Here is a 23,788-nt window from a genome sequence, read left to right on the forward strand (position 1 = left end):
GTTTCAAAAGTTGCAATTATTACCCTTAATAATTCATAAATATTTCAAAACTACCTCAGAGTAAGAATCTTGATGAAAAATGGTCTAGAAATGAATGTGGCGATGACTTCGAACCGTGTGACGTTATTTGGGTTTCACTTATCATTCCGATCACGACTATACCTGTTTAAGATCTCAATTTCCATCCAACTAATGAATTTGTACTAAAAAGTAGCTTTGAAATATTTATGAAAAGTAGGAATACTATCGCAAGTTATTTTTTTCTTTCATAATTTAGTCTATTCTCTATATTAGTAAATAAACTAATATGGACTTTATATATTTTTATGTTTATACCATCCTCTCTCTCTACTATCTATTTAAATCCCTCCCCACAACACTATAACACATCCCTTAAACACCAAAAATCTAAAAAACTTTGAACTAACCTTCACTTATTATTTTGCATTCCTATTTTTCATTTCTGTTCAATGGTACTTCAACATGATACTGTATTCTTCACATTTTTCTTCTTGTTTGTCATTTTTTCTCCATCCACGCTCATGGGAACTTCTAGAATCATGCTTGATTCAGTATCTGCTCAAGCAACTTTGAAAACTACAATTCCTACTTTTAAAGAATCTATTGTCGACGTACTTGAGTCATCAATCTCCCTTCCTCTAAGCTCTCACAAGTTTACTACTTTTGATCCTAATGGAATAGTTGCAAGGGCACACAACCCCTGCCTCAACCTTCTTAAGTTGCATGTCTAAAGTACCGATCAGATGGTCTGCTCCAAATCCAAAACACAAGGATATGTTAGAATCAACTATATGCACAAACACAACATGAAAAATAACACATTACTAATTAATTATAATAATTTGTAATCATTTTTTCCAATACTTATATCAGTCTCATTTATTAAAAACTCACAAGCAGAAATTTTTTTCTTTTGGTATATGAACTGGGTTTGGTTATACCCAATCAAAATATATTTTCGAGCCCTTACAGGCTTGGGCTTGTAGCTCTAGCAGGACCTGGTCATCTCCGTGGGAATCAAATAAGTCTCTTAAACTAATATTTGAATTCAATGGTAACAATTACCTTAACGATAATGGGCATCAGGATTGTTGTACTAAAAAAATAGAGGCATTTCCTTCCCACCAACATTAGTTGTACTAGTTTTCAATTAGTCGACTTAAAAAGAAAATTATGGATGCACCGGTCTCATAAATTTAAACTACTTTATGAGATAGTCAACAATCGATACAAATTAATACATAAACTAAGATATTGCTTATGATAGTTAGAAAATATCATTGACGTACCTATTATGTATTAATTTATAGTAATACTTTATGAGATATTTTTCGAGTTTCACTGGACTAGAAAGCTCAGGTGGGGTGTTCCTTAGGGATCAATCAGAAAAAATATGTCATCTTAAGTCTATATTTTAGCTCCTTTCTATGCCATAAATTAGAGAAAATGTGTCATCTTAAGTCTAATGGTCTGTTTAAAAGTATTTTTTTTTAAAAAATCATTTTTATTTAGACTCTTTTTGATAAAAAATGTTTAACTTGCACTTTGAAAATGTTTCAAAACCTATGTTTTCTATGCCTTACATATTCTAAATTTGTTATCAAACACATTTGGTAAGAACTCAATGAAAACATAGAATAAGTTTTTGTTTTTCATTAAATTCACCTACAATATATTTTAAGCTAATTTTGTCTTCTGTTTCAAAAGTTGCAATTATTACCCCAAATCATCTATAAATGTTTCAAAACTACCTCTAAGTAAAATCTTGATGAAAAATGAAGGCTAGAACTAAATGTGGCAGTAACTTAGAATGGTGTGGCGCTCTTTGGGTATCGATTGTTATTCCTGTCACCACCATACCTCTTCAAGACCTCCATTTCCATCTAACTAATGAATTTGCATTAAAAAATAGTTTTGAAATATTTTTTTCAAGGTGAGGTACTATTGAAAAAGACATATATATATATATTTTTTTTTTTTTTCCATAATTTAGCTTATAACATATATTCGTAAAAAATTAATATGGACCATATGTGTATTGTATATATATATATTCTCTCCCTATCAAACTATATTATTTAAAGACCTTTCTTTTTCATAAAAGGATGATTAGAAGTTCTATAAAATGGGAAAGTGATGGCCAAAATGATCATGGTGGAGCTATGAAAGGAGCTTCTATTGATTCCTGCCCTGCAAATGGAGGCCATGGTTCCCATAGCTACTCCAAAAACTCCTATTATCAGGTTCTTCTCTTTTATCATTTTTTTTTCTTTTCAAAATCTTATATTTATTTAAGTTAAATCTTTACAATTTTGAATGAAAAGTACAAACTTGAGGGTACTGTTCGGACAATTTTTCATCATTGTTTCTTTTGCAGAAATCATCTGTAGACATAGTGAGGATCAAAATCGAAGAAGAAATCAAAGAAAAATTCAGCACAACAAACCTAATTTCTTCTTCTTCTTCATCGTCGAACACGATTCGTCTTGCCGATTTAGGATGCGCAACAGGACCAAACACCTTCTGGACAATGCAATACATAATCGACGCCATGAAATCAAATCTCAAATCTCCTTGTCCTAATTCCCCTAAACTTTCCCCCAATTTCCAAGTCTTCTTCAACGACCAAATCACCAACGATTTCAACACCCTGTTCCTTTCTCTGCCACAACAACGAGACTATTTCGCCGCCGCCGCGCCTGGATCCTTCTACGGCCGCCTCTTCCCGGACTCTTCTATCCACTTCGTTCACACAGCGTACTCGATCCACTGGCTGTCGGCGGTGCCGGCGGAGGTGAGGGATAAGAGATCGGCGGCGTGGAACAGAGGGAGGATTCACTATATAGGGGCGGCGGAGGAAGTGGTGGAGGCTTATGCGGGTGGATTTGCGGCGGATATGGAGAGGTTTTTGGAAGCTAGGGCTGAAGAAATGGTTGGTGGAGGAATTATGGTGATGATTTGTTTAGGGGTTTGCGACGGCGTTTCTCCTTCTCAACTTCCTTTCCGGATTCTTTATGATAATTTGGCTTTTGCTCTCATCGACATGGCCAAAGAGGTATATATTCACCATTTTCTCTCTATTTCCACTTAAATTATTTGGAAAAAAAACCACGGTAATTATTTTACATGGTAAGATTTAGGGTTATTTATCGGTTCGGTTGGATTGAAGTCGTTTTAAACCCAACTCATACAAAATGTCGGTTGAGTTTAAAAAGACATTCAACCCAATGTTCAATGGTAAATTTCTTCAATTCAAATAATTCTTATTAAAGAATGAACCCAGTCTAATTCAACGATTAAATATTTGGGTGGGATTGGTTCGGGTTATTCGGGTTATTTATTTAAAATTTTTTCCTAAAAAGAAGTAAGATATAAATATGTAAAAACTTGATATAATTATTTTCTTATATTGAATTAAGATTAGTCATTCAATTTCAACTTATATAATAAAATTTTTCTTTTTAAAATACTAAGAAATTATTTTTAAGAATTATTGAAGAATAAATTATTCAAAAAATAATTAAAATAAATAAAAGTAAAATCAATATATGTATAAATAATTGAATAATTTATTTTTAAGTTGATGAAATCAAAAGATTAGGGATGAAATTAATATAATTGCTCAAGTTTAGAGTAAAAAATATTTCCTCCTAAATTATACACATTACCTCTTAACTTTGGGATATGTTTTCATTAGAGTTTATCATTAATTTATTATTAATTATTGTTTTTAGAATTAGCTTTTTTTTTTTATAACTACTCTTAAAATTGTGCCCATGTACTAAAGTTATTCTCTGTTTTCTAAAACATGAAATATCTCTTCTAACTCACACAATAAATGACATAGATATTAAGAATGAAATTATGTACTTAGGTTGTCATTTTTTTATTAATTTATTTTTATTACCTTTTATTATTAGATTTGAAGCTTAATCAACCTTTAAAAATAATTATAAAAAAAAAAACAACAAAACACAACAAAAACCACTTTTAGTACAATAAATAGGAAATGTGAGGATTTGAACACCTTAAAAAAATAAGTATATGTCAATTAGCCCTAAAGTATGCAGTTTCTGTTCACATTGCCTTATAAAACGGTTTGGAGGCTTAGAACTGAAAGATTTTTTTTTTAATATTATATAAAATTATATTCAATAAATAAAAAGCTTAACCAGATTAATCATTAGATTATATTCAATTAACCCAAAAGCTTAATCAGATAAATTATAAAATATCTTACTAACCTTGTTAAGGAACATATTAATCATCACACACACGTAAGCGCACACATAATCTAAACTTTAGGGTTAAAATTGATTGAAAGCTTAAGGGTTATCATGTTTGTGGCTTCTAAGATTTCATGACGTACGCAAATAGTTTCTTATTCCAATTCACTAGGGTTTTGATACTACTGGGTATTCGAACGTTTTTGGTATCAAATATATAGCATTTTGTATGTAAACATCTTTGATATCATATCATTTGGTATTGACCAAATTAAAAAGTCATAGATTTGAATTCTCCAATCCATGTATTGTTGAACTCAATTTTTTACAAGTTATATTATTTTCACAACAGGCTATTGCTTATAGACTTTAGATATAATCATTTTTGTATTTTTTGGTCTTAGGGGCTTCTTAACGAAGATGAAGTGGACTCATTCAACTTACCAATGTACATCACATGCCCAAAAGAGATGAGAAAATTGATAGAAAAAAATGGGCATTTTAGTATTGAGAGAATCGAGCTAACAGAGTCAGCGACGTGGGTGAAAGAAAACATAGACATTCGAGTGTGGATCAATCATGTAAGAGCTGCAATGGAAGGAACCTTCATCGAACACTTCAAAAAGAAGGAATTAATGGATGAAATGTTTGAAAGAGTGATAAGAAAACTTTCAAATTACCCTGAGGAGATCAATGAAAAGCTTCATGAAAAGGTCCAACTATTTGCTGTTTTGAAGCGCAAAGAAGATGCTTTTCTAAACTAAAGAAATGGGTTGAGAGAATCTATAGTTTCAACGTCCCCTTTGTTTATGATGTGATCAATAAATACATTGTGTTGTGTATATAAAACCTTGATTGCGCTTCTTGGAACTGTATGGTGCATTTGGAATAAAGGGTATTGTAACTTTTTCTTTCATAGTTTTATTTTACATGTCTTTTTCTTATCTATTTAAACATGAACCTCGCTATGATTGATTTTTGGACTAAATGATAGAAGTGACATAGCAAAGAAGAAGAAGCTACCGGGCCAAAGAAAAGATATTAAACATATAAGAAATTGGGTTAAGAGGGTGAGATGGACTTAAAGAAAAGGACTAATGATAACTTGTGATAACTTGTAGAAATACAAGTTATTGTAGCCTTTTATTTAAAATAATTAAGAAAAGTAAGAAGAAAATGCGTTAACTTGAGATGAATTCATAAAAATAATTCAACCTACGTGATCACATGTTTACAAGAGAACAATATCCTAAAATTTATAAATTTTGATATCTTTTTATGCAAGATTCGATTACAAAAAAGTAAACGCCTCTTGAAAGCGATGCCAAAAACTTGTTCGATGTGTATTGTGTATGTGTATATATAATCTTTAGCCTTAAGCCGTGCCTAGATGAAGTATGTAATGAACATAATGACGTAGCGCAAGTTTTCCTTTTTTGAACCCAAGTATAAATCCAAACAAGGTTTCCTGGTAAGTCCAAGGTCAAACACATGGATCTAGTAACGTGACTTGTTGAATGTTTCAATAACCTCTTGTAGTGAAGTGTGAATCATAAGCAATGTTGATGTGATTCTAACTAAGTATACTGATAACCACAGGGATGATGATGTTAGAGTATATTAACGTGTAGTGGAGGAAAAACAGAATCAATAAGCACTCTAATCATACTTAATTTGAGTGTAAAACATGCTTCAAAGTAACAGTTATAGAAAAGGGTTTGCTGAGCACAATACCTTTACAGTATCATTTTCAAGTCCAGTTGAGTTCCACGTGAATGGACTTCAATCTTCAAGTAGATTACAACCAAGGTCTTCTATACTATTTTCTTGCAAGGATTGTGTGGTGGAAACACTAAATTGAGCTGGATGTATATGAGATTTGAAGAAGGTTTGGAGGTTTCTGCAGAGTTCCTTTTTAAGTTCTTGTAAGCATGAATCCAATATTCAACTCAACACTTCAAAATTATAGAGCTTTCACCATGCAAATTCATGGCTTACATGAAGGGCAGCTCATACTTTATGGAGAAAATGAAGTTGTGAATAAGGTGGTATAAATTATAGTGGAGATTTCCAACTTTTGAAATCTCCACTTTGATTTTCAAAATGTTTTTTTTTCCCAAAAAATGATTTCCAAAATCATTTTTAAATTAAACTTATTTAATTTTATTTATTAGTTTTATAAAATTAATTCAACTAATTAATTTTTAAATAAAACTAATTAATTAAACCTTTTAATTAAATTTATTAATTTAATATATGATATTAAATTAATAAAAAACAATTCCATCAAAATGAAATTAATATTTAAATCATATTTTAAACATTAATCGTTTCTCTAATTTCGTTTAATTCCGATAAAATTTCATTTTAATTTTATCGAATACAATAAATAGAAACCCTAATTGAATTTGAACATTTCAAATTCTAAACCCTAATTTCAAATCTTATCAAGATTACTCAATTTACTAATCTAAATTACGAGCTAGTAGAGGGACATTATGGACCTATAGATTATGAGCTCCAACGACTTGCAATTAATTGGTTAAACTCTTTAAACTGAATTAATTACTATTCGTTAACTACCAAGACATTCCATTATAGCTCGATAGTTGCACTCTCCTCATTGTAGATATATTTCTGTCCATTTTAATCATAATCGGTAAGTCAATCTTTCACCAGTCGTTCGTATTTATAGCTGGATCAAAGATTACCGTTTTACCTCTGTAAATATATCTTGCTCCTTAAGCTCCCACTGATCCTCCATTGAACAATTGATTTATAGTCCAACTTATAAATCATAATCTTCTCTTTCATGAGAGAGCGGGGCCTCATTGTTCAAGCTAAGACATTAACGCTTAAAAGAACAACCCATCTGCTAACCCTAAATCAGGTAGGAGTGAATTTCATATTGCATAACTATGTCCCCAGCTATCTATCCAGTCTTATCCATAAAATGGGAAGCTTATTGAGCAGTACTGTTGGACTACTCTCACCTATGCAGATCAAAGGATAATCTCGAATAAACAGGAGTTCATTGTTAGCTCAAGATTAAGATCGAGATACCCTAGGTCATTGAGTTTGAAATAGTCAGTTTTAACAGTAAACGGTTGTTATAAAGAAAAGTGACTATTTCAAGGAGTTTTGGATCACATCATTTGTATTAGTATACAAAATGGGTCGCATCCAATAGTGTCACCAAGATGCAGTACCAATCTCATCCGTATACTTATAGACCATTTTGGCTACATACTAAAACTTGATCCATTTTATGTCACCACATAAAGTTAAAGTATTCATGTTATAGCCATGGATTCGTTTATTGGATTTTCATAGAAAGATGCAATATCAATAGTAATTTATTGAATAAAAAACTCAACAACATTTTTATTGATAAATAGAATATGTTAAAAACATTTACAAACTACGAGTTTAGGCCATTCCCAATAGATGATGATGAGGCGGTGAGTGTGATGTGGTGTTTAGGCAATCACTAAAAGTAGCAGGCGATGAAGTGAGGTAAAAAAGCAATGAATAAAGTAGGGGTAAGAAGATTCACTAACATTTCCATAAGCATAACATACATAGACATTCATGCTTCAACTTCTTGCAAGGAATCCACCTCTCAGTGTCAAAAGCCACATTTGTTTAAAATATTTGCTTCAACTTCTTACAAGGAATTCACAAATGATCTAACTTTATCTCTAAAGCTAGGTCTTTCCTTGTTTAATGATGTCTAAGTCACCTCTTGAGTAGTTGACTACTTGTTACCCAATCAAGTTCTCACTGAGTTAGGCATTGAGTTAAATGCAGAATAAACAAGATGAACTTTTACGTATGCATGCTTTTGGAAAATGTTAGTTTATCTTTTTAACCCATTGAAAATTTAGTTGCACATGATGAAAGAGATAGAAAACATGAGTGAGATGAAATGTGTGGTAATTATATTAATATTAAAATAACAGAATTCTCCATGATTCTTAATACAACGTATAAAATGAAAGACGAGTAAAAGTGATAGAAAGAGATACAAAGTCGTCGGTTGCAATCTCTTGCTTCCTTTAGGTCTAATTTTGTCTACGACTAGTGATTGCTCTTGAGATGAAGAGTGAACACTCTCTCACTTCCCAGGGAAAAGACTAAGCTTTCACTTAGAATCTTCACGTGAAGTTAAGAGGTTAAAGATTGAGGTATTTTGATAGAGCTTTCACAATCTCCTGTAAAGTCTCTATGTCTTGCATAAGCTGCTATGGACTATTTATGTTGGGATTGATGCCTTAAATCTTGTAGGGTCCTGTAGTTTATAATTGTATTGTACAAACATTTTATTTATTTAATAAAATATGAGATGTTTTATTTGATATTTAGTAGCATTAAACCCACAAACTAATAAACTAACATCTAAGGTTATCATCTATAGCTTAAACATGTATGTAGAGACATACAGGTGGATTATGTTTAAGTGATAACTTAAATGGTCTGTAGTAGATGGATAAGGTTGAATAGCTTATCATGTGACACTATGAGTACGGCTTGTTTTATAGATGTTACAATTGTTGTAAAGTGCTAATATCTTATCCTGATCATTCATGTGGAGATATGTGAGTGAAGGTGTTCTTGTCGTGCTAAAAAAAGATTGTTGTATAGAAACCTCTAAAGACATTAAGGTAAATTCTCTTGATCTAAGATAGCAATCTTTCATCTAGATTATTAAGTCTAAGTCATACCATAACTTTAGGATTGTTTCCTTTTTGATTCTTGCCCATAACGGTGAATATTAAGTTGTTCGGGGATGACGGCTTTTGTTTTTTAGAAAGCATTCCTTGAAATTGGAAGATTATTTTTGTGTTTAAACTAATCATGTAAATAGATTTCTACCTAAAAAGAGGACCTTGTTTAATTATGCATGATATTGTATAATACTTTAGTCTTAATTTATGATTTAAGGTAAGCAAAATAGAATCCTTCTTAGTAAGAATACTTGATTATATTCTATGTTCGATCTTATTCCTTGGCATATATCTTATGATTTGTGCAAGTTTCGAGATAATTATTGTATGTTGATCCGTGTTGTGGAACAAATGTTTATGCCATAGTATGTTAAAGCCGCATTTATGGTTATGTCATTAAATGTGATAGGTTGAAGTGTGCCATGCATGAATATGGGCTAGGGCTTGTTGATGCTTGCCATGATAGGAGATTTTCTATATATATTAAAGTGTGATAAAAGTATGGTTTAGTTGGATAAATTGATTATGCATATATCATGAGATTACATATGAATGGGGGTTGATATCACCTTAATTCATTGATGCGGCTAAGGGTGAGTTTTGTTCAAGCATATCCATGTTGACTAAAAATCATGCGTAAGACCGGACCAAGAAATAAGTCACTCTTATTTTATAACGCTGTTTACTGTTTAAGATTGATTATTTCGCTTAGATGACCTAGGTAACTCGATCTTAATCTTGAGCTAAATATGAACTCCTATTTATTTGGGATTATCCTTAGATTTGCATAGGTGAGAGTTGGCTCAACAACACCGGCTCAATAAGCCTCCCATTTCAAGGGTAAGACCGGGTAGATAGCTGGGGATATAGGGTGCAATAAGGAATTCACACCTACCCGATTTAGGGATAGGAGAAAGGTTGTTCTCTTAAGTACTGAATCCAAGTCTTGAACAAGGAGCCCCACCCTCTCATTGGCCCGAGAGGGATCCGGTTTAGTGATTGGATCACAAACCACTTGTTCATTTGAGGATCAGTGGAACTTAAGGAGCAAGATATATTATCGGGGGTAAAACAACATATTAACCCAACCGTTATTACGAACAACCTGTGAAAGGTCGACTTACTGATTATGGTTAAATCAAATGGACACAAATATTGTTGGGGTTGATGTCCTAAATCTCGTAGGGTCCTGTAGTTTGTAAACACTTGTATGAACAAACATTTTGTGATTTATAATATATGATATTTTATTCACATTGTCTATGAAATATTTGGTATTTTAGTTGCATTAACCACAAATCAATAAACTAAGATCCATGGTTATCATTGTAACTTAAACATGTATGTGGAGACATATAAGTGGATCGTGTTTTAAGTGATAACCTAAATGGTCTGTAGTATATGGATAAGGCTTGATACCTTATCCTGATGACACTATGAGTATGGCCCACTTTGTAGGTGTTACAAATATTGTAAAGTGCTACAAATGATCTGATCCTGATCATTCATGTATTAGACATGCGAGTGGGGATATTCTATATAAAGTATTTTGTATAAGACCAAACCATGAAATGTTTAGTCTCATTATATAACGCCGTTCATAATTGAGACTTTCATTTCACTAGGATGACCATAGGTAACATGACCTTAATCCTAAATGAGTGGTGAACTTCTGTATATGAGGGTGGTCCTTTGATTTGCATGGTGAGAGTGGCTAGATCGCCGACTCAACAAGCCTACCATTTTGGGGATTCGTCTGATTGGGGAGCTGGGAACTCAGCTACACAAGATGGAATTCATTCCTTCCCCAAAGCAGGGGTAAGTAGATAAATTACTCCCTTAAGGGCTGATTCCGGGGCTTGAGCAATGTGTCGTCACACCCTCTCTTGGCCCGAGAGGAGTTTAGTCATAGTGGAACTATGATCTATTGTTTATTAGAAGGATCAGAGATACTTAAAGAGTTAGATGTAACTACAGGGGCAAAACGATAATCTTACCCAGCTGCACTTACGAGCGACTTGTGAAGGATCATCGTACTGTTGATTGGTTATATCCAATGAACACATAAATATATCTACAGTGTGAAGAGTGTAACTGTCGGTCTTTAGTGGAGTGCCCAGCAGTTAACGGATGGTAGATACTGTGATTAAAGAGTTTAGTCAATTATTTACATATCGTTGAAGCTTCAAGCTACAAGTCCATAAGGCCCCCTTGGTAGCTCAATGGATTCAAGTTGGGAATCAATTTTTGGGATTAATTTGAAATGTTCAAATAACAAGAAAAAATTTGATTATATATGATATAATTAAATTAATTTAATTATATATGATATAATTGATATAATGTATTTGATACATTAATGTTTGATTGGAGAAACTAATATACAAATATGATTCAAATATATTTTTTTATTAATTAGATTCATAATTATTAAATTTAATAAAAATATGATTTATACTAAATGCCATAAAATAAAGAAAAAAGAACCATGGTTTATATATTGTATATGATGCAATATTAAAACTATATCTTATAAATATAATATGATAAACTAGTTATCATATTTATTTATATTAATTAATTATTTGATAATTAAATTTTTTTCTCAAATAACCACCCTTAGTGGGTAGTTATTAAGTTTTATGAAAAAAGTGGGATAAATAAAATGGTTTTAATTATTCCAAGAGACAAGTGAGAAAACAGACGCTTTTAGAATCGAGTAAAAGAGTTTTACTAAATGATCACTTGAGAGCCTAAACGATCGAGTAGTTAGTTTATGCTATAGACTTCATCTTCTACACGATAGTTCCGTTGTTTACTCAATCGTTTTCCTCCTCCACTCTAAATCTACCCTCAAACCAAAATAAGCTAGAGTCCACCACTCCTGGATTCTCACACTGAGAATACCAAGGTAATCTTGTGGTAGTGTCCATATCTGTTCGAGGATCGAGTTTCTACTTGCTGCTGTTCGAGGGAGATCAAGTTGTTCACTGTGTTCATGAACGATCAAGGGATTATACTTGAAGAAGGGTTCTTCAAAGGTATAGTCTCTTATCCTTTGTATTTTATTCAAAGCATGCTGTAATTTAGTTTATAATGCACAATCTATTCTGTATGACTGTAAATGTACGTGTTCATTTACAATGGAGTTTGAACGATCCGCTTCCGCTCAAAGGTCCTCTGTAATTAGAGTTCTTTCAAATATATCTCCAGTGAGGAGAGTGCAACTCTCGAGCTATAGTGGTGTGACTTGATAGTTAATAAATACTGATTAATTTGGTCTAAAGAGTTTTAACCAATTAATCTTAAATAGTTGGAGCTCATGATCTGTAGGTCCAAAAGATCTCTCTACTAGTTCGTAAAACATGAACAACTTGAATTAATAAATTGAGTGAATATGGAATGATATCAATTTGAAGTGTTCAAATTGAATTTCAAATTGAAATGTTCAAATTCAAATTAGGGTTTGTATAATTATATTTGATATAATTAAATGTTTAATTTATCGAAATTAAACAAAATTGGAGAGTTTATAATATTTAAATATTTATTAAATATTAATTACATGAATATGATTCATGTTTAAAATTGGGTGTGTGATTAATTTAATTGTTATTTAATTAATTAAATATGTTTAATTAATTAAAAATCAAATTAATTTTCAATTTCAATTCTATTTGAGAAACTGAATTTTGATGTTTTAAATTTAATTAGTTATGAATTATTAAATCAAAATTTATTTGATTTTTGAATTAATTAAAATTTGAGTTTTAAAATACAAAAATTAGAAATTGGATTTGAGTGGAATCTTCCCATATTTTCACCAAATTGAGGTGTTACTCCCATATACACACACAGATCTCATTTTCATACATGCAATTGAGGTGACCTTAAGATGTCTCCTTTAGTGCCTGCATGAAAAAAGTGGATAAAACACTTCAATTTGTAAGGATCAATAAGAAGAAGTTGGAAGAACTAAAGTAAAAAGTTTCAGTTGAGTTCTTCTCCTTTACCTGAAAACTCATCCATTTCCCTTTACCAGATTCACTTCAATTTGGAGTTCCGCCACTCAAATTCAAGGCTGAGGATAGCAGAGAATATCTCTTGGTGGTTCATTGTTGAATTGGAGATGGGATCACATGAAGAGCACTTTGGAATTGGGAGAATTCATCAAAGGTATGTTGTTGAGAAACCATTTTCTTAAATTTCTGTTTAAGCATGCTTTTAGAACTCAAATTAAATGTAATTAGAGTGCTTATTGATTCTGTTTGCTTCCATTACATGTTATCTTATCCTATCAGTTGGTATCGGAGTGTGATTTAAGCACTCAATTAGTGTTAGTTTGGTTTTTGGTGGGTGTTTTTCACAAGCTGTATGAAAATGATCAACTGATATGGTTTTTCTGAGTTTTGGCATTGTTTTCTCTTCAATTATGTTGTAATTCTTGTAATTGACTCTTGATTGATGAGCCTTAGTGTGTGATTAAGTGTCTATAATTCGATTGGAGTCATTAGATTGCAATTAGGATGTAATTGAATAAAGGAGTGAAGAAGGTCGAGCAGCAGGAATTGGATTTTCAGCCACTGCCCAATACTCAATGGTATTTGAAATACTCGATGGTATTTTGTGAAATACTCGATGCTTGATGTCATACTCGATGGTACTCAATGGCATACTCGATGGTATTTAGTGAAATACTCAATGCACGATGATACTCGATGCTTGAGGGCATACTCGATGCTCGATGGCATACTCGATGCTTGATGGTACTTGATGGTTTTTGCCCGATTCAGCCCAATTTTGAGCATTGGAGGTCTGGTTAGAGAGGTTCGGGTCTTGTTCAAGGGGGTTCGAGCAATCCAGAGATGTTTTGGAGCCGGTTTTTGCTTTTTTTTTTTGTTGTAATAATTAGGCATTTGTTTGCTTGAAAATGCCAAAACTAAAACCATATTAGTCTATGTTTAATTATTTATGCATGTGATGTATGTTATAATTAAATAAATCTTGTATGTACATAAAGTATGCCATGTAGATTTAAAATCCCACCATAGGAAGCATGTTACATGCATTGAAAGTATGTTATAAAGTGTTATAATGTATAGTATGCATGCATAGGATTTTAAATATTTTAATATAAATATTATATTAAATGTTGAATGCCTTTGATGTATGTTATTGATGCTCAGCATGTCTAAAATTTGGTAAGTTTTTATAAAATTGGGTTAGACATTTAAAATCCATAACTAAGTTGCATGCTCACGTAGGTTAACCACCTATTTTAATAGTTAAAATAGGTCGACATCTTGTAAAATTTGGTTACAAACTCAACGGGTATATAATCCTATCTAAGGCTAGGTTTACTTAAGTTGACGGTCTATGAAACACCTCCTACCTAGGGATTATGGCCGACTAATTGAGCGTTGTTAACTAGTTTTATGAGCAACACGTGAGTGGTGTGAGGTTTTAAGACTGGTTTATCACCTTGACATCGTAGGTTAAATCCAAATATAAACATTATACTTGTATAAACACCTAAACTTAGATTGTTTAATTAGCCGGAACAAACCTGAGTAAAATTATACCCAAACAAATATTAGGACACTTTAGTGGGATTTTAATAGCATATATGATATGTTATTAGAACACTTCAATGGGAATTTAAGAATGCTTCAGTGGGAGATTAATAATATTTATGATATGTTATTTTTAGCTCTCATGTCCCTAAGAATTCACAATCCAGATTCATGTGATGCTTCGTGTCACCCTGGGAGTGACCTCTAATTGGAAAATGTTTACATAAATCGAGATTATGGTGAATTTGGAAAGTTGTTCACAGTAAAATCAAAAGTGATGTTTTGATTTTCATTCTCACATCCTAAGAATTTCACACCGTGAGATTCATGCGACGCTTCGTGTCACCCTGGGAGTGACCTCCATTCGGAAAGTGTTTGCATGAGTCAAGATCAAGGTGAATGGGGGGAAGTTGTTCAATGTAAAATCAAATATACGATATATTAATTTTGACTCCCACATCCCTAGAAAGTTCACACCGTGAGATTCATATGACGTTTCGTGTCACCCTGGGAGTGACCTCCATTCAGAAAGTATTTGTATGGGTCAACATCAAAGTAAATGGGGGATGTAGTTTATAGTAAGTGAGTGAAGAATATGTGTCAACATGTACTGCGGTCTCTTCCGTTTGTTTAGACCATGAGATTCCTATGTTGCACCTTCTTATCGTCTTTAAGTCGACATTACTAGTCGTTTAACGATGGCTATCCCCTTGAAAGGTTGTAACATAGGATTCAAAACAACTCTCCAAAAATGGATAGGATTTCTTAGGTCGTTTTTCAACCTTGACTTTCCAATTTGATAGCATTGTTGAGGCCGACCTCTGAGGTCTGAAAATGGAGGGTCACACTTACGAAATTACTAAAGTGTTAGTAAGTTCTAACAAAAAACGGTAGCTAAATGACTAACGAAATATAAGTTATTCTGGAGATAGTATTTAATCAAGATTGTCAAGTGAAGGAGTATTTGACTGCCCCTCGGTAGCACTTATTCTGACTCACTATAGTATTGTTGCAAATAAATAATGATTATGGGTACATTATTACTTTTTGCTAAAACTTGATTTGGATTTAGTTGCAATTTACTAATAAGAATATGTTTAAAATTTCAGCATGACAAATTCTTCTAAAATACTCACTTCCGCTTTAATTAACGATAATAACAATTCAACATGCAAATTACTAGCAAATGATGATTCAAAACAAGTTTTAACAGATGATTGTCCTCTATCTCCTAATTCATCTAAAGTTTTGAACAATATAGATGAGAATGAAAAATTCAAATGATAGAGTAAATGTGATTTACTAGTCATCGAAACATGCTTTGTGGAAAATGATAAAAAGACCCGGATAATAGATTTATGTGTCGCTAATCATATCTGTATTTTCTCTCAGGAAACTAGTTCCTGGAGACAACTTATAGAAGGCGAAACGACCTTTAAGGTAGGGAATGGAGAGGTTATTTCAGCTAAAGTAGTGGTAGATATGAAGTTATTTATAGGAGATAGATACATTTTACTTGAAAATGTTTATTATAATCCTTCTATGAAAAAGAATTTAATATCCATCTCATGTTTGCTAGAATGAAATTACAAAGTTTCTTTTGAAAATAATGAAGTGTTCATTACTTCAAAAGATATTAATATTTGTTCTGCAAAATTAGAAAATAACTTTTACATGTTAAAATCGATTAAGGTAAAAGTTGTTTTGAACATGGAGATATTTAAAACAACTGAAACTCAAAATAAGAAAAGGAAAGTTTCTCTAAATACCTATCTTTGGCACTTGAGACTTGGTCACATAAATCTCAACAGGATTAAGAGATTGGTTAAGAACGATCATCTAAATCAATTAGAAGACAGTTCATTACCACCGTGTGAATCTTGTCTTGAGGGTAAAATGACTAAAAGATCCTTTTTTGGAAAAGGTCTTAGAGGCAAAGAATCCTTAAAGCTGATACATTCAGACCTCTTTGGCCCGATGAATGTTAAAGCTAGAGGAGGTTATGAATATTTCATCAATTTCGTTGATGATTATTCTAGATATGGGCATATTTACCTAATACATCATAAGTTCGATACACTTGAAAAGTTCAAGGAATATAAGGCAGAGATTAAGAACCAATTAGATAAAAAAAACTTAAACACTTCGATCAGATCGAGGTGGTGAGTATATGGACTTGAAATTCTAGGACTATTCGATAGAACACAAAATCCAGTTACAACTCTCCGCACCTGGCACACCACAAAAAAATGGTGTGGCAGAAAGGAGAAATAGAACCTTGTTAGACATGGTTCGTTCTATGATGAGTTATGTTAAGTTGCCAAATTCTTTTTGGGGACACGTAGTTGAGATTGCGGTGTATATTTTGAACATGGTTCCCTCAAAAAATGTTTCTAAAATACCTTACGAGCTCTGGAGAGGACGTAACGGTAGTTTACATCACTTCAGGATATGGAGATGCACAGCACACGTGTTGGTGTAAAATCCTAAGAAACTGGAACATTGTTCAAAGGTACGCCTATTTGTATGTTACTTTAAAGAGACAAAAGGTGGTTTCAATTATGATTCTCAGGAAGATAAAGTATTTGTATTAACAAATGCAACTTTCTTAGAGGAAGACTACTTTAAGAATCACCAACCTCGCAGTAGGCTACTCATAGATGAAATGACCAGAGAAATGATAAATGCATCAACAAGAGTTGTAGATCGCGCAGGCCCATCAACAAGAGTTGTTGATGAAACTGATACTCCACGTACTTCTTAAGAGTTGAGAGTACCTCGACGTAGTGGGAGGGTTGTGCAACAGCATGATCGGTACATGGATTTAACAATAACTCAAGTCATCATACTTGGTGATGACTTAGAGGATCCATTAACTTTCAAACAAGCAATGGAAGATATGGACAAAGAACAGTGGGTTAAAGCCATGGATCTTGAAATGGAGTCAATGTACATCAATTCAGTCTAGGATCTTGTAGATCAACCAGAATGGGTAAAACCCATAAGTTGTAAGTGAATGTACAAAGAAAACGAGACCAAGTTGGAAAGGTATAGACCTATAAAGATAGGCTTGTGGCAAAAGGGTTTACCTAAAGAGAGGGGGTCGACTATGAAGAAACCTTCCCCCGGTTGCCATGATAAAGTCAATTAGAATACTCTTGTCCATAGTTGCATTTTATGATTATGAAATCTGAAAAATAGATGTCAAGACAGCCTTCCTGAATGGCTATCTTGAGGAGAGTATCTATATGTCTCAACGAGAAGGATTTATTGAACGGGGTCAAAAGCAAAATGTTTGCAAGCTTAATCGATCCATATATGGATTGAAACAAGATCTTGGAATATAAGATTTGACACTGCGATCAAATCTTATGGCTTTGACCAAAATGTTGACGAACCTTGTGTTTATAAGAAAATCGTTAATAAAACTGTCACTTTTCTGGTTCTATATGTTGATGATATTCTACTCATAGGAAATGAAGTAGAATTTCTGGCTGACGTCAAGAGATGGCTTGCTACGCAATTCCAAATGAAATATTTTGGTGAAGTGCAATATGTTATTGAGAGCCAAATAGTTCGAAACCGAAAGAACAGAACTTTAGCATTATCTTAGGCATTTTATATAGACAAGATGTTGTCTAGATATAAAATGCAAAATTCCAAGAAATGAATATTGCCTTTCAGACATGGAATTCATCTGTCTAAAGAACAAAGTCCTAAGACACCTCAAGATGTTGAGGTTATAAAACGACTTCCATATGCATTAGTAGTAGGGAGCTTAATATATGTCATGTTGTGTACTCGTCCCAACATATACTATGCAGTCGGAATAGTCAGTAGATTTCAGTCCGATCCAAGATATGATCATTGGACTACCGTTAAGAACATCCTCAAGTATCCTCGGAGAACGAGGAATTATATGCTCGTGTATGGTGCTAAGGATCTGATCCTTACTAGATATACTGATTCTGACTTCCAGGCCGATATTGATTCAAGGAAATCAACTTTGGGGTCAGTATTCACTCTGAATGGAGGAGCAATAGTGGAGGAGTATCAAGCAACATTGTATTATTGATTCCACAATGGAAGTTGAATATGTAGCTGCAAGTTTAAGTAGCAAAAGAAGCAGTATGGCTCAAAAAGTTCCTATATGATTTGGAAGTGATTCCAAATATGCACCTGTCAATCACCCTGTATTGTGATAACAGTAGAGCAATTTCAAACTCAAAGGAACCTCGAAGCCTTAAACATGGAAAGCACATCAAATGGAAGTGCCATCTCATCAATGAGATTGTACATAGATGAGATGTGATCGTCACACAGATAGCCTCACAAGACAACTTAGCTGATCCATTTACGAAAGCCCTCTCGGCTAAATTGTTCGAGGGTCATCTTGTAGGACTAGGTCTACGAGATACTTATAACTAGGGCAAGTGGGAGAATTTATGGGTATTTGATGCCCTAGTTTATTTCATTTATACTTTTGCTTTTATTCTCTCATTGTACTCAACAATGTATATATTTATCCACTGGAGTTTTAGTCCATGTGGGAGTATTGTTGGGTTGTATGTCATAAAACTCGCAGTTTGTAAAGTTAAACATATTTCATTATCAATAAAGATGTTATTCGAACATTACTTTAATTAAATTGTTATTGAATCTATAAATTGCACTTATAAAGTCTAAATCAAATAAACTAAGATCCATGGCTAATATGATCTATAGTATACGAATAAGGTTGGGTGCCTTATTCTGGTAACACTATCGGATGCGACCCACTATGTAGTTGTTACAATTTGTTGTAAGGTGCTACAAACAAAATGATCCTTATTTGTTCATGTATTGACATGAGAAGTGGGGGCGTCCTATGCAATGAGTTTGCGTAATATCGAACCAAGAAATAAGTCACTCTTAATTTATAACGTTGTTTACTATTTAAGACTGACTATTTCACTTAGATGACCTAGGTAACTCGATCTTAATCCTGAGCTAACTATGAACTCCTGTTTGTTTGAGATTATTCTTAGATTTGCATAGATGAGGGTTGGCTCAATAGCGTCAGCTCAATAAGCCTCCCATTTCAGGGGTAAGATCAGGTAGATAGCTGGGGAACATAGGGTGCAATAAGAAATTCATGCCTACTCGGTTTAAGGATAAAAGAAAGTTGTTTTCTTAGGTACTGAATCCAGGTCTTGAACAAGGGGCCCCACCCTCTCATTGGCTCGAGAGGGATCTGGTTTAGTGAATGGATCACACATCAATTGTTCATTAGAGGATTAGTGGAACTCAAGGAGCAAGATGTAATATTGGGGGTAAAACAACATATTGACCCAACCGTTATTACGAACAACCTATGAAGGGTTAACTTACTAATTATTGTTAAATTAAGTGGACACAAATATATCTACAGTGAGGAGAGTGCAACTATCGAGCTATAGTGGTGTGACTTGATAGTTAATGAATACTGATTAATTTGTTCTAAAGAATTTTAGCTAATTAATCTTAAATCATTGGAGCTCGGTCCATAAGGTCCATCTACTAGCTCATAAAACATGAACACCTTGAATTAATAGATTGAGTGAATTTAGAATGATATCAAATTGAAGTGTTCAAATTGAAATGTTCAAATTGAATTTATGGTTTGAATTTGAATAAGTTCAAATTCAAATTAGGATTTGTATAATTATATTTGATATAATTAACCGTTTAATTTATCGAAATTAAACAAAATTGGAGAGTTTATAATATTTAAATATGAATAAGATTCATGTTTAAACTTAGATGTGTGATTAATTTAATATTTTGATCTTAAATTGTTATTTAATTAATTAAATATGTTTAATTAATTAAAAATCAAATTAATTGTCAATGTCAATTCAATTTGAGAAATTGAATTTTTATGTTATAAATTTAATTAATTAATAACTAATTAAATCAAATTTTAGTTAATTTTTGCATTAACTAAAATTTGAATTTAAAAATACAAAAATTGGAAATTGGATTTGAGTGGGATCTTCCCACATTTTCACCAAATTGAGGTGTTCCTCCCATATACACACAAATCCCATTTTCATACATGCAATTGAGGTAGCCTTAAGATGTCTCCTTTAGTGCCTGCATGAAAAGAGTGGGTAAAACACTTCAATATGTGAGGATTGATAAGAGGAAGTTGGAAGAACTAGAGGAAAAAGTTTGATCTACATATACTCCATCCTTTGACAACACATGCCCTAGAAAGGACACTTGCTTCAACTAAAACTCACATTTAGAAAACTTAACATATAACTTATTCGACCTTAGGGTGTTCAACACTTTCCGCAGGTGTTCCTCGTTCTCTACCTCTGTCTTGGAATAAACCAAGATATCGTCAATAAAAACTATAAGAAAAGTGTCCAAAAACTCCTTGAACACTCTCTTCATTAGATCCATAAATACTGTAGGAGCATTAGTCAAGCCAAACAACATTACGATGAAATAATAATGTCCATATCTAGATTGGAAAGCAGTCTTAGGAATATCATTGTCCTTTATCCTCAATCTGATAACGAAGTCTATCTCTCGATACGGTGGTAAACCTAGGTGATCCTCTGGATAATCTCTCACCACTGACTTTGAAGTCAAGGCAACCTTAGCCTCTCTGGTGTCAACCACGCTGGCCAAATTACTCCAAGTATCTTGGTTAAGCAACTTGTTGGCTTTTATAGCTAAAATTAATTTGGACAAGACTACGGTCCTAACACCTTTAAACTTAAAGCTTCCTTTCATAGAAGGGTTTTAAATCACCTTCTTAGGGAACAACCTATATTGGCATGATTGACAGCCAATAAATACATGCCTAATATAAAATCAAAATCATACATGTCCAAGACTATGAAAGTCACATCTAGCGTATGATTTGCTATTACAATCTGACATGTTTTTATCTTTTTATTTGCTATCATAATTTCTTCAGACACTGTAGAAGCTGATAAGACATAAAGTAAAGGCTTTACTTATAACATAGCATGCTTCACGATTATTGATGATATAAACAAATGGGATGAGCCCGAATCAAATAACACTAATGCATAGTATTCCAAGATTAGAAGTGTACCTATCACCACTGTGTCATACTTTTTGGCCTCTTCCTGAGTGGTAAAATAAACACGACCTTGCTGACGTGGACAGTTTGCACTCCCCTGATGAGCACTCGAAGGCTGATCTCTGCTTCCAGTAAACTGAACACCTAGGCCTTGCTTAGTAGTATGCCTCTCCTGCTTGCATTTAAAGCATATCTCTATGCGAGCCAAATAGTGCACCCAGTGTTGATTTCCACAAGTCTTACAAATAGGCTTTTCTCTCCAAGTCCCTCCCGACTTAGTAGCCTGTTGCTTGAAGTGTCAGAACGACCTATATGAATGCTGACCTTTCTGCTGAGGCTCAGAAGCCTTTTACTCTGCCTTTCTTTTGTGTCATTCAAAGGTTTCTACTCCCAACAACCTTCTATCATCATCCCCCTCTTGGGAATCAACATCAATCCTCACTACTACAAGAAGCACTGAGACATAGGTTATGGGCTCATAATCCGCTCCTCAGGCCTTGAAAGAATCTTTCCGTCCTTTTTCGCCTCAGTGGCCACCAACTCAGGGGCAAAATGTGACTTGTCATACTCTTATTCATACTCCTCCACTGACATAGCCTCTTGCTTCAAACTCATAAATTTTGTCTGCTTGTTGTACCGTGTGTTGACAGAGAAGTATTTTTCATAGAAATGCTCTTTCAACTGGTCCCACAATGCTAGCCCCCAATTGGTATCTATCATATTTTTCTTGAACACCACCATTTCTCCGTGTTATCTGTCAACATAAAAACTACACACTGGAGTTTCTGGTTCTCTGGGCACTTCATATAACAGAAGATTGTCTTAGAGGGAAGTCGTAAGTTCCTTCAACGACCTGTCAAAGGTGCGAAGGTTGTACTTTTTGAAATTTCTCAATTTTTTAGCTTCAAGGGACAGATCCTACACATTCTGGTTCTGAGGTTGGATTGGTTACACCTGAACTGGTGGTACCGGTATCTACTGAGTCTAAATAGTTTGAGCACCTACTTTGCCATTGCCCGTCGAACTAGTTCTTGTATCCTGTCCATCATAGATGATGTAACAGCTTACCTAATTCGTGCTGCCATTAAATTCTCATCATCCTGTGCATTGGGGTTGAAAGCTACCGAAACATTCTAACTCCCACCAGCTCCATCCTCTTGCGCTTCCGACGTGGAAGGGTCTTGGACCTAGGAATCTCAAACTTGGGGCCCTGGACTTGTGGATCTCGAACTTAGGAGCCTTGGACTTGTGGGTCCTAAGCTTATGGATTAAAAACCCCTCCTCTAACCTTCCTTTTTACTCTGAGTTTGGTACTATATCTTAACATTCACACATAGTCAACTTATATCAAATTCCTTACCAACAGAAACAAGCCAATTACGACTATAAAACAATATTCCATGCATATAGTTCTAAAGAATTTTCCTTAAAGGACATACCTGACAATGATGAAGAATCCGTTAATGGCCAATGGGATAATTTGGACTTACATAATAAGTTAGTTTATATAATCTATAAACTTAGTCTCTGATACCAACTGTAAGGACCCGACTTTAAGACTGTTAATAGATCGCAACTACATGATACTGATCTTATTACAATCTTTTACTCAATCCAAAATGAAAAGAAACATTTTATTAAAAATGTATAAACTGAATAAATTCATTTGTTTCAAAGAACACCAAACATTTTCTCGGATCCCCCTAAAAACATAAGTTCAAATAAGAAAAATAATTTAAACATCCAAACATTTGACTACTAACAACTGTAAGATGAAAAATATGAAAAACATGTGTCGAAGCGTCTAGCTAGTCCCATAGTCTCGGTCACAAATTCTTCTTGTCATTCATCAGTCTATCATTGTCTTTACCAAAAAAACATATAAGAGGAAAGGGTAACTATATAATACTCAATAAGTGACCCACTACTGGGTCCACTAGGTGAACTTGTCAAGCTTCCTATTCGGGCACATGTGTACATTTAATAACATGATAGTCGTGGTGATCACAAAGGAACAAAAATCATTCATAAGTGGTGATCCCGAAGGAACTCACAGATCGATCATAAGTAATGAATCCGAAGGTACACAAATCAATCACAAATGGTGAACTTGAAGGTACACAAATCAATCATAAATGGTGAACTAGAAGAATCACAATC

At 33.4% G+C, this 23,788-nt stretch overlaps 1 protein-coding gene and 1 long non-coding RNA gene across 2 annotated transcripts; one reads left to right on the forward strand and one right to left on the reverse strand.

Moving 5' to 3' along the window:
- Positions 1–281: 281 nt before the first annotated feature.
- On the reverse strand, positions 282–2,608 carry LOC120080938 (uncharacterized). The gene is made up of 2 exons (XR_005482686.2): positions 2,468–2,608; positions 282–769 (listed from the first exon to the last, which is right to left on the reverse strand). It is a non-coding gene; the product is annotated as an uncharacterized LOC120080938 (long non-coding RNA).
- On the forward strand, positions 2,059–5,163 carry LOC120080937 (loganic acid O-methyltransferase). The gene is made up of 3 exons (XM_039035623.2): positions 2,059–2,264; positions 2,399–3,076; positions 4,652–5,163. The coding sequence occupies exons 1-3, from the start codon at positions 2,127–2,129 to the stop codon at positions 5,009–5,011; spliced, it is 1,176 nt and encodes a 391-aa protein (XP_038891551.1). The 5' UTR covers positions 2,059–2,126; the 3' UTR covers positions 5,012–5,163.
- The last annotated feature ends 18,625 nt before the right edge of the window (positions 5,164–23,788 follow it).

Source organism: Benincasa hispida, chromosome 7 (assembly GCF_027475165.1).
Source record: "Benincasa hispida cultivar pf3 chromosome 7, pf3_genome.v1.1, whole genome shotgun sequence".
In the NCBI taxonomy this organism is placed as follows: Eukaryota; Viridiplantae; Streptophyta; class Magnoliopsida; order Cucurbitales; family Cucurbitaceae; genus Benincasa; species Benincasa hispida.